This window comes from Bidens hawaiensis, unplaced genomic scaffold, assembly GCF_021521415.1.
Source record: "Bidens hawaiensis isolate Kalapana, Puna unplaced genomic scaffold, B.hawaiensis_p1.1 tig00079385_1, whole genome shotgun sequence".
Lineage (NCBI taxonomy): Eukaryota > Viridiplantae > Streptophyta > Magnoliopsida > Asterales > Asteraceae > Bidens > Bidens hawaiensis.
In genome coordinates this window covers 1-12,983 of record NW_027503577.1, presented here as the reverse complement: position 1 = coordinate 12,983, position 12,983 = coordinate 1, and the positions used below count along the sequence as shown (strand labels likewise).

The 12,983-nt window shown below is 38.1% G+C and overlaps 1 protein-coding gene across 1 annotated transcript; it reads right to left on the bottom strand.

The window, feature by feature from the left end:
- Positions 1 to 10,726: 10,726 nt before the first annotated feature.
- On the bottom strand, positions 10,727 to 11,329 carry LOC143607093 (uncharacterized protein At5g39865-like). Its single transcript, XM_077082663.1, has one exon. It carries the CDS (start codon positions 11,327 to 11,329, stop codon positions 10,727 to 10,729), a length of 603 nt encoding a protein of 200 aa, XP_076938778.1.
- Between the last annotated feature and the right edge of the window lie 1,654 nt (positions 11,330 to 12,983).

Genomic DNA, 12,983 nt, shown 5'->3' with positions numbered 1-12,983 from the left:
ATCTAAAGAAAGAAAGAAAAAAAAAGCCACGGAAAAGTATGAGCATATGAATATTTAACACGTGTATTGGTTTTAATTAATCTTAATTATTATCTTTTAGTCGCTGTCAGTTTTAACTGACAAATTGGCTGATAACGATTTCACATTTTATCATATATGTTTTCAACGGTCCGCGACTAACAGAACTTTAACGTAGTTAGTTGCAGGTCGCTGGAAAACGTTTTTAGCCGGAAAATTCACATTTTTTACGCAAAAACTCAACATTTTCGTCTCAAGCATTTTTGTAACATGGGATTGAACCTTTAAAAACTTTTTTTCTAGTAAAAGTCCCGTTTACTGAGGTCGCAGGAACCCTAGAACCATCGTCAGAATCAGTTGGTGGTGCTTAAGTGGTGGTGGTTGGTTGGTGGTGAATTTGTTGGTGGTTGTGGCGGTGTTCAGAACTTCAGATTGAGTTTTCCTACAAAAAAAAAATATGACTTTTCCAGCTAAAAGTATTTTTCTGATGACATGCTAGTAACGGCGTTAGAATTCTGTTAGTCACGGACCGTTAGCAGTCAGTTTGTTAGTTGAGACTAACGAAAAGTATGAGCCTTTGAATATAATTCTTGGTGAATTTTGACTTGCCCATTGAACATGTTTGTATTCAACAAATCTAGAACTAAACAATCAAACGTTGCCAAATAAGCATAATCAACTAACAAGGTTGAAATTTAGTCCGCACGAAAATCTTTAAAAGGTAGATCGATGTCGTTAAAATAAACCGATAATAGCTTAAATATTCATCTACGGCTCAGTGCGTGGGACGACTAAGGAAGATTCCTTGGGGTGCAAGGAGTATATTAAATAATATTAATTAGTCGTGGATAATTATTTTAGGATACTAATCATGTTCTGATAGGATATGTTTTAGATAATTAATTGAGTACTAGTTGTAGTCAAACGTGAATAGGTTTGTTATATATACCGTGATTAATGGTAGGGACACTGTAATCACGTTTTAAAGTCAGATTTCTGGATTAATAAAAAAGTTTGTGAGCCAAATACGAGCATACCAATTGTTGACTTGAATGTTAGGTTTAACTTTGATTATATAAAGCCTAACGAAAAGTATGAGCATGTGAATTCTTGGTGAATTTTGACTTGCCCATTAAAAGCTTTTTAAGAGATGTTATTCAACATCAACGTGACCATGTGTACTGGTCACGTTGTGGCCAGCGTTTTCACCCAAAACGCGGGGGGTACACCGCCCCCCCCCCCCCCCCCGCGTTATGTTGATTTCAACTTTTCAAGCGTTTTATATACAACGCTGAAACACCACAAGTATAACTCTGGAAACACCGCCCCCCTCCAAGTTATGCCAACTTTATACAAAACCATAACTCTGACTGGGCGCCACGTGGCGCATAACCCTTGGATGTGGAGCTTTACGACTACATATGGTTTTAGGATGAAAATGAAATATTAAACAGTATTTGAGTGTTTGACAAGTAATAATTTTGACCAAGATAGTCATAAAATAGCAATTTGATGGATTTATTTACTGATAGGAAAAAATGGTTTTGAATGAATATAATACAATACTTCCACAAGTGTTCCTATTGGTGTCCAATGAGATTAAAATTGAGCAATTCAAGTTCAATCCACTCTTATATGTTTAAATTGGAAAAGATTTTAATTTGTTCCATTTACCGGCATTAAACTAGACTTTAAAAATGTATCACAACAGTCTTAAGTTTTGACCTATTGACTGTCAATGAGCTTTTAACTAGTGGGATTAGATTCTGTTAGTTTTTGATGATATGGATGATAACATGTGAGATGATGTAGCGAAAATAAGGGCGTGCACTGCTTATGTTGTAAAAATTATATATAAATTAAAATGATCGGATAAGGCATAGACATCTCTTTTTTGGAATTGGATTTGTATGTTTCTGTGAATGCCATGAAGAACAGAACATGATAACCGACGTTCTTATCTCTATCTTTTCGATCTATTGAATGTCCTCTGTATATAGCCTCCGTAATCTTAAATAAGATTGATGTCATGGGTTTTAACCCCAAACCCAACTAATTAGTAGCCCACTAATAATAGATTAAGGCCCAAATTATTATTTCAATAATAAAGTCTTAATAACACGACCCAAATAACATCTACAATTAAATCGAGCCCACACTCCCGCGTCACCCAATTCCTTTAATCTCTAACATTATTTACTGGATCGACAAATTAAGCCAATATACTAAAATACACATTGATAACACTAAAATTACCAACAAAATTTTCTAACCAAAATAAATCAACCGAACCACTATTTTTTAACAAAAATAAACGAACCGAACTACTTTTTCAACAAAAATAAACGAATCCAACCTCTTTTTTTAACAAAAATAAATGAACCGAACTATTTTCAAACAAAATTAAACGAACCGAACCACTTTTTTTAAACAAAAATAAACTAACCAAACCATTTTTACTTTAACAAAAATACACGAACCAAACTATTTCTATTAATAAAAATAAAAGAACATGAACTACCTTTTTTAACAAAAATAAATTAACCGAACCTCTTTTTTTAAACAAAAATAAACTAACCGGACCATTTTTACTTTAACAAAAATACACGAACCGAACTACTTTTATTAATAAAAATAAAAGAGCATGAACTACTTTTTTTTAACAAAAATAAACGAACCAAACCACTTTTTAACAAAAGTTAATGAACCGAACCACCACCACCATTCTGACATGAACCACTTCAGAAGCGAAATGCGTTATGACCCGAACTCTCTCTACCTAAGTTTATTTTTATTGGAAAAGTAATTTGGCTCGTTATTTTTTGTTAAAAAAAGGTTGGGTCGTTTCGTTGATTTATGTTTAAAGGTTCGTTTAGTTTTATTATCAAATGTGGTTCGGTTTGTTTAGTTTGTTATAAAAAGTGGTCCGACCCGTTAATTTTTGTTAAAAAGAGTGGTTTTGGTTTGTTGATTTTTGTTAAAAAAATGTTGTTCAGTTCGTTTAATTTGGTTAGAAAAATTTTAATTTTGATTTTGAAAATAATATTTTACCACATAAGCAACCTATGTCACTATTGTTGTCACATTAGTGTACACGTCAGCAATATAATCGAAAATTAACAGAATCTAACGTCGTTAGTGAAAAGCTAGTTGACGACCAATAGGTAGAAACTTGGGATTATTATGATGCAGTTTAAATGTTTGATTTAGCGCCTATCAATGAAATGAAATTTGAATTATTAAAATCTAAAATCTCTTTAAATATATATATATATATATATACTAAAGTGATATGTTAGGAATCCGTGTGATATATGGACTATGGTTATTGGTTATATATAATGATAAAGTGGTTTGTTAGTGAATTTTTACTTTTGCACCGAATTGATTCATTATTCTAAGATAATTAGCATAAAATATCTAACCACCTTCCACCTTTACGGCACATGGAAACCCATATTAAAGATTAGCTTAAAGTGTCATGCTACGTAATATGTTAAGAACTATAAAAACCGCATAGTAAACATGATATAAAGCATTGTATGTAATGTCATAAAACTTAAAATCATAAAAAAACATGAGAATGTTATTTGATATTATACCCATGTAAGTTTTATTACAATCAGTAAACTCGTCCATTTTATAACGCAAGTTTAAAAAACGATACACGTACGTTCGATATATCACGTGACACTGTGTACTCGAAGCGAGGTAAGTATTACATAAAGAAACTCAATAACGCAGTAGTACTAGTATATTGTCGAAAAACACGAGTACAAACCGACGAAGATTGTCCCGAAAAAGATCGTTCATGGCAGCTTGGAATGTTGATGGGGCATTCGAGAGGCCAAACGGCATCACCAAGAACTCATAATGTCCATCAATTGTACGAAACGCCGTCTTATGGGTGTCATCCGGTGTGACACGAATTTGGTGATAACCCGCCCTCAGATCCAATTTCGAAAATATTGTTGCACCATGTAGTTCATCCAGTAGGGCGTCTACTGTTGGAATCGGAAAACGGTCACGAATGCTAATTGCATTTAAAGCACGATAGTCGACACAAAAACGCCAAGAGCCATCTTTTTTGCGAACTAATAATACTGGAGAGGAGTACGGGCTTGTACTCGGTTTGATAACGCCTTCAGCAAGCATCTCCTTTATTAGTTTGGTCATGATTTCCTTTTGGTAGTGAGGATAACGATACGGTCGAACGTTAACCGGCTTGCCACCCGGAAGTAAATGAATATGGTGGTCGTGGGGACGAGGTGGGGGCAAATTGGTAATAGGTTGATCATGCACGGTGAACGAAAGTGATGGAACCGAGAAGTCGGCCATTATACGACCCAGGGAGCTCAACCAAGCGACACCTAACACGACATCCGCTCCTTCTATAGGTAAGACATAGACGGGAATGTCGAAAATTTGTCGTGCAAGCGTTATGTGAACGCATTGGCAATAATCCGCGCAATGCAAGAAGTCACCATTACCAATCATAACAGAGAACGGGGCTATTGGAGTTATGGAAAGCTGGAGAAAAGAAGCGATGCAGGGCTGGATTATGTTGTGGGTACTTCCCGAATCAACTAAGACGGTCACCGGATGGCCTGCAATAAAACCCGTTAAGCGTAAAGTTTTAGGGGACGTGAGACCATGGATGGCAGCCGGAGATAATTGTTGGAAAAGTAAAAAAGCTAAATTAAAATGCATAAGGATCAAATTATATATTATTTCCTTAGTCACAAAAGCTAGCAAATCAAGTAGCCGTTGCAGTCAGGAATCAAGGGATACACAATCTTTTTATTATATTTCCATATCTCAACCATTGCTATCGATGTTTGGCTGTAAATGATGAGTAAGAACGAAGGAAAAAATCGTCAGATTTCTCCAGTGGACTGATGGCACACAAAGGAGCAATGCTTTAAAATCGTCAGATTTCCCCAATAGTGGACTGATGGCCACAAAAAGGAGAAGCCGGCGGCTGCCGTGGGCGGCTCTGATGACACCAACAGGGGCGGTGACCAGCACAACAAAAGTGGAAGAAGCACGGCCTTTGGTGGTTCAGCATCGTCTGTAGAAGAGGCTGCCAACCAGTTTAGCATCTCTATGGCTGCCAAGCAATCCAACATCGACAATGGAGGTAACAGGTTTGAGAATATATTCTCAAACCCCTTTTGCATTTGTAACCCTAGCTTTATTAACCCTCAAGTTCTAGAACTACTAAGTACTCCCCTTGAAGAACATATTAATTCCCATTTAGACCCTAAAAAGCCTTTTATGATTAATACAACCATTGAAGATTCTGTTTCTTTAAATAAACCTTCTAAAGAAGCCGTTAAATTTAATAATAAACCCAAAGAATATGTTTTTTGTGATACGGGTCAAAAGTATAAAGACTTTGCCTTTGAATGCCCCGAAGATCATGTTTTTCACAAAAGTAACCTAAATAAAACTACGGGTGAGGTTAATATGGCCGATACATGTCAAAATTTAGATAAATCTTGGATTTTTTATTGTGGTGCTACCGACACCATGACGTTTGAATTATCAAACATTGTTTCGAATTCTAAACCAAAAATAAATCATATAAAAACCGCCAACGAGGGAATAGTTCCCGTAAGGGGAGGGGGAACTATTGAAATATCGCCCACTTTAAAACTTTCAAACTGTCTTTACGTTCCTTCGTTGTCACATAAACTGCTATCCATTAGTCATGTGACAAAAGAATTAAACTGCACCGTATTAATGCACCCAACCTTCTGTATCTTACAAGATATTAGGACGGGTGTGATTATTGGGCGTGGCACTGAGCGCCAAGGATTGTACTACGTTGAAGAAGTGACTCATCATGGTACTGTGATGTTAGCCCATGGAACTATAAATAGAGAAGCCTGGTTATGGCACAGGAGATTGGGACACCCATCTATCGCTTATTTGCATATTTTATTTCCAAAATTATTTCCTTTAAATGAAACATTAAGTTGTGAAACATGTGCCTTGGCCAAAAGCTATAAACATAATTTTAAACCGACCAACACAAAAGTTAATTCACCTTTTTCTCTTATTCATTCAGACGTATGGGGATTGGCAAAAATGAATGGAGGACAAAACTTTCGATTTTTTGTCCTATTTGTTGATGATTGCACTCGTATGACTTGGATTTATTTTCTAAAACATAAATATGAAGTTTATGATAAGTTTACTATGTTTTATACTATGATACAAACACAATTTAAAATTAATATCCAAGTTCTTCGATCCGATAATGGTGGGGAGTTTGTAAACGATTCAATGAAACAATTTTGTCAAGCAAAAGGAATAATTCATCAAACATCGTGTTCCCACACTCCCGAACAAAACGGCACTGTCGAACGAAAAAACCGTATTCTCTTAGAAATCACTCGAGCCCTCTTGATCGAATCCAAAGTTCCAAAGTCTTTTTGGCCAGAAGCTCTTGCTACCACCACATGTCTTATCAATCGACTACCAACAAAAGCTCTTGACCTAAAAACCCCTCTTCAAACCCTTTCAGAATTCACCAAACTGCCACCAACTCTTACATTAAAACCACGAATATTTGGGTGCTCTGTTTTTGTCCACATACCAAAAATCTATCGAAGCAAACTCGACCCATGTGCTGAAAAATGTGTATTTATAGGCTATGGTGTCAACCAAAAAGGGTACCGGTGTTATAGCCCAACAAAACGTCACATATACACTACCATGAACTGTGACTTTCTCGAGACCGAATTCTTTTATATCACCCAACGCAGTGGTGAGGGGGAGAGAGAGCATGACACATTGAGTTGGTTAAAATGGGTTCCGAAATGGGCTTCATCATCCGAAGAAGTTAATCATAGTACCCAAAATGAGTTTCCGGCCTCACAACAATCTGGTGGGCCATCGATTAGTGTTCCAGACCTAAACACTCCCAACCTAGCCTCCGAAGTAAGTAACTCTCAAAAATATGAAAATATAACAGAAAAAGAAATTCACGAAAATCATGAAAATATTGATATATCTAACAATCATGAGGTAGAAGTAGAACAAACAGTGCAGGTTGAACAAGAGGAATCAATACAAGACGAAATAAGACAAGAAGAGACGGCCGAGAGATATGTCCTTCCTCCAAGAGTCAACAGAAGAATTCCAGCAAAACGATACTCTCCAGAAAAACAATCTAAGTCCTTTAGATACCCCATAGCTAACATAGCCGAAGGAAACTTATCCAATGAAGCCAAAGCCTTTACATCTTCCCTTTACACCGAACAAATTCCAACTTCTATGGAACAAGCTCCGGAATCAAAGAATTGGAAGGATGCAATGGATACCGAAATGAAGGCATTAATGAAAAACAACACATGGGAAAAATGTAATCTTCCTCCAGGAAAGAAACCAGTTGGATGTCGTTGGGTATTTACAATTAAACACAAACCAGATGGGACTATTGAAAGGTATAAAGCACGGTTGGTGGCTAAAGGCTATACTCAAACGTATGGGATTGACTACTCCGAAACATTCTCACCTGTAGCAAAGTTTGACACAATTAGAGTTCTTTTCTCGATAGCTGCAAATGAAGGATGGCCTCTTCATCAGTTTGATGTTAAGAATGCATTCCTACACGGAGAATTAGAAGAAGAAGTTTATATGAAAGCTCCGCCTGGGTTCACAAGAAATTTCAAGGCAAAAGAGGTATGCCGACTAAAAAAATCACTCTACGGGCTCAAGCAATCTCCTCGTGCTTGGTTTGGCAGATTCACTTTAGCAATGAAGAAATATGGATACCAACAAGCAACTCCGATCATACGTTGTTCCTTAAACAAAGAGGTAAGCTTGTAACTTGTTTAATTATATATGTTGATGACATGATCATTACAGGAAACAACGAGGAAGAAATGAAAAGGTTGAAGACAAATCTATTTACAGAATTTGAAATGAAGGACTTAGGAAGACTTAAGTACTTTCTTGGAATTGAGGTACTAAGGTCCAAAAGTGGGATTTTTATATGCCAGAAAAAGTATATTCTTGACCTCCTTGCTGAGACGGGAATGGTTGACTGCAAGCCTGACGACACACCAATAAGGGTGAACCATAAACTCCGTATGGAAGAAGAAGCCGAGTTAACAAACAAAGAAAGTTACCAAGACTGGTAGGTAAACTAATATACCTTTCACATACTCGTCCTGATATCTCATATGTAGTTAGCGTGGTTAGCAAGTTCATGCATAAACCTCAAGTCACTCACATGGAGGCAGTAAAGAGAATTATCAGATACCTCAAAGGAACAGCAGGTCATGGGGTCCTCTTCCAGCAAAACAAACATCTAAAAGTCCAGCTATATACTGATGCAGACTGTGCGGGAGATCAAGACGACCGAAGATCTACATCGGGATACTTCACTTTGGTTGGCGGAAACTTGGTGACCTGGAGAAGCAAAAAACAAAAAGTAGTAGCTTTGTCCAGCGCCGAGGCTGAATTCAGAGGGATTGCACGAGGCTTAGCAGAAGTCATATGGATCCACAAACTCCTAACTGAGATCGGGTTCCCTCCATGCGAAGCAAGCAAGATCATGTGTGACAACAAAGCTGCTATACAAATCTCATAGAATCCTGTTCAACACGATCGTACAAAACACATAGAGGTTGACCGAAACATCTTTAAAGAGAAACTCGAAGCTGGAATTATAGAGTTACCGTTCGTTCGATCAGAAGACCAATTGGCAGATATATTAACAAAAGCTGTGAACGGAAGAATATTCAGCAGTTGTCTTAACAAGTTAGTATTGGAAACCCTACTACTCAACTTGAGGGGGAGTGTTGGAAAAGTAAAAAGGCTAAATTAAAATGCATAAGGATCAAATTATATATTATTTCCTTAGTCACAAAAGCTAGCAAATCAAGTAGCCGTTGCAGCCAGGAATCAAGGGATACACAATCTTTTTTATTATATTTCCATATCTCAACCATTATTCTTCATATATATTACTTTTCTCATTTGTAACATAATATAGACAATATCAATAAGAAAACTTCTCTTAAATTCCTTTTTACATTTACAGTAATAATGCCGAAAATTGTGATTGGGTTGTGGAGATGTCCGGGTTCAGGTTAGGGACGGGTGTGGTTGGATATGTCATCATAATCGACTATGAGGTGAAATTGGGGTGGATTACATTTATGGCCGGGGTGGTATTCTTCCGGGCACCGGAAACATAAACCGGCAGCGCGACGTTGTTGTATGGCATCGGGACTAAGGCGAGTAACCAGAAGTGAAGGATTGGTAGTGGTGGGTGTGGGAAGGATAGGGGCAGAAGTGTTTTTTGAGACAGTGGAAACAACCGACGGGGTGGGCGATAAGGTGGGTTTGGCTTAGAACGATATCGTTGGTCGTTGAGCTTGTCTTCGAGTAGCCGGGCTAGGCCGATTGCTTGCGGAAGGGACGTTGGGCGGAGTATATTCAATTCCTGTTGAATATCTTTACGGAGTCCCGAGATGAAACAATTAAGCATAGCCTCTGCCGGAAGTCCGATAATGCAGTTGCTTAAACGTTCGAACTCCGTGATATAGGCAAGAACGGTCGTTGTTTGGCGAAGGGCTTGCTTGATGGTTGTCATAGGAGGATGGGCCGAACCGGAGTTTGACTAGGCGGGTAAAATCTATCCAATTGGTGAGAAGAGAGTTATTATATAGGTATTTGTACCAACTGAGTGCATCGTCGGCGAGGCTAAACGACGCCATGGTAAGGCGGTTGGCGTTGGGAATTTGATAAAAGGTAAAATATTGTTCTGCTTGAAACAACCAATCTAATGGATTGGTGCCATCGAAAGTAGGAAGGAACAATTTCGGTGCTCGGGGTTTGTTGTCAAAGACCTGGTTGTTGGTATTGTGTTGCTCGTTAGGTTCGGGTTTACGTAAGGCGGCTAAGATAAGGTTTGTTTGTTCCGCTTAAGCAGCGAGTTGGACGGATAGGGTGTCAAAACGCTGGGCGTTTTCTTTGGCGGTGGCGAGGTGAGCTTCATGTAAGGCGGCGATAGTGATTTCATCGGTGGTATCTTTGCGAGGAGGCATGATGAACGTTGATGAAAGCACCAATTGATAAGACCTAATTCGAGATGGTCAATCTCCAAGAATTGATAAGACCTAATTCGAAATGGTCAATCTCCAAGAATACTAGAAAAGAAGAAGAGACGTGAGACAATTTTCTGATGATTATTATTAAAACTCAAAGGTATTTAAAGAGTTAAGAGAAATAACAAACTTGAAGAACAAGAAACAAATCTTTTGAAAATAACTAATATAACTGAAAATAAGGAAAGTAAATAATTGTTGTTTTCTCTCTTTAGCATCTTCTGGAAGTTGTTTGCAATTATTCTTGGAGCTTAAGAGGTAAACGAGTGGCCCGTTTGGTCTATGATGGGCTGACTCTGCATGAGTTTGGGCCTCCACTTCTTGAACCGATTCCGACGTATCAGTAAAACTCATTGTTCTCACATATTTGGATTTATTTGATCATTCGCTTTCATTTTCAAATGTAATGAAGTATATACCAGTCTTGGCAACAATAGAAATAGGTTAGACGCATCGGAATGTCCACAAGTTAAATACACTATTATACGCATAATACATCAACCGGCCCGTTATATCACGTAACATGATACGACAACCACTAGCGCATACTTACCTTACTCGGATAAATAATTGAAACCCTATCAAAAGCAAACTGGACATTTCATTAACCCGTTTTCATTGCACTCTACGCACCTAATTCGCAACTCGGGATCCTGATCCTCCAAGACCACCTTCTGACTACCACTACACGAGCCACAAAGCACGAACCGCATCCCGCCACACCCTTTACACGGTCCGCTAGCCAGACTATCAGGTATCCCATTTAAAAGGTCCACAAGCTTCCCTTGCTCATGGAACCCAACCACTTCATCAACCCCACCTATATGCCGCCCTTTAATAAGCAGCCTTGGCGGCACCACCCTTCCGCCCAAGGTCCGCCACAACTCTTCTCTAAACTCCAAGTGCATGGAAACATCTCTTTCATCATATAACACCCGAAAACTTCCTAAAAGAAACTTAATTGTGTTGCAATCTTCGAAAGTCTTGCGTATACCTCTTAAACTTGTTGTGTAGAGAATGACCGAGTCACCACCTCCCGGTGGACACTTCTCTTCGAATTCTACAAGCAACAAACGAGTTTCGGGTTTTTCTTCGTTTTTAGTGTCGGTTAAGAGTGTTGGCGTTTGGGAGTGTTGGTTGAAGGTGTTTTCATGGAAAAATAGACCTAAGAATCTTCCTCTCATCCCTTTAATTTCTTCACTACATTTCTTGCCTGCTTGAGGCGGGTTTATATTAAGCTTAAGTCGTCATAAAATACCTAAAATACCCTTGAAGCATTATCATGACTCATGAGTAGTCATGAGTCGATTTTTAACTACCATAAAAGCAAACGAAAAGTCATCTCGCTTTTGCTAAAACACCCGATCGAGTAAAAGAGAAAGTGTGTTTTGTGGGCTCCCATGGAGAAACTAAGTTATGGTGAATTGGTGATCTAGTTAGATATGATATGGGCATAACGGTCGTGTTACCATATGAAATGACGAAAACGACCTTAAAGATTGGTGAACCGGATTAGGCTAGAAACTATGGGAGACAAAATGTGGGGCAACTAATAATGTATTCACTAAGGAGGGTCCTGCTAATGGCTAAAAGCATCTACTTTTACTCATTTTCATCAACTATTAGACTTTTAGAGATATAAAGCTAAACAAATAATAGAGGGGTAAAAACGACATTTGCCAAAGCACGATACCTGTCTCGGCTTCGACCCCGCTGGACCATGATGCCCATTTCTTGATTAGGATACTCATTGACGGCCCGGGGGCTCCTTTGCACAAACCAAGTCAAGACAGTATTCTCTGCACATGTGATTGTGGATATAAATGTATACATGCATAATGCATAATCATGGATATGCATCTATAAAGGGCTAAAGGGCAAAAAGGGAAATTTTCACCGGCACGGATAAATCAAGAACCGATATAACTATGGTGATAAGGAGACAGAATAAAGTGGGAAGACATTGTTTTTAAACGTACATACACAGGACAGAGTAACCATAAACAGCAGCACCGTTAATGTTAATATAAGTTACATAAAAGGCGGACAATATCTATTTATTGACGGGTTGGTTGAAAAGTACAGGTTCCACCGATTAACTGGAAGCAACTGCCTCTTCCTCGGCACTATACCAACCGATGCTGAAGTCAAAAGTGATACAGGTCAACTCCTTTTTGTTACTATCTTGTAGCTTCATTGTGAGTGTGTACGAACCCTGAATTTGTAAAACAACAATCCTTGTTAGCTTCGGGAATACCAAAAGCGAGTCGAGCTTCTCTCATCGAGCTCGAGCGGACTAGTGAGCCAAATCGAGCCAGTTAATTAAATAACTTCTATTATACTTGTATAATAACTATTATTGTATATTACCATTATGGTAAAAATAACCAAATAATACATATTATATTATGTATATATAAATAATATAATATAAAAAATCATTACAAATGTATATAGTTTAATTAAAATAATAAATAAAAGAGCCGAGCTTGAGCTTTGGAAATAGAGCTCGAGCTCTAGTAAGTTAAACGAGTCAAACTCTAGCTTAGTCGAGCTTGGGCTCGGCTCGTTTACACCCATAGTCCAAACTCCAGACTAGTGGACAACTTGTTACGTGTTTAGGGATGTGAGTGATCCAAGTCGCTCGTGAGCTGCTAAAGATCGGCTTGTCAAATCTCGAATCAAGCTGAGCTTAAACGAGCTCGAGCGCCTTAGTAAATGAGCCCAAGCCCGTGCATCACTTATCAAGCTCAAGTAGCCTTGCAAGACTAAATGAGCCTATTATTTATATACTTTTTATGATATTAAGTATATGCTTACAAATTACAATATTTTTAT

What these genes read in the sequence shown, in the direction of transcription:
- LOC143607093 (XM_077082663.1), bottom strand. Translation starts at nt 11,329, where the DNA reads ATGAGAGGAAGATTCTTAGGTCTATTTTTCCATGAAAACACCTTCAAC.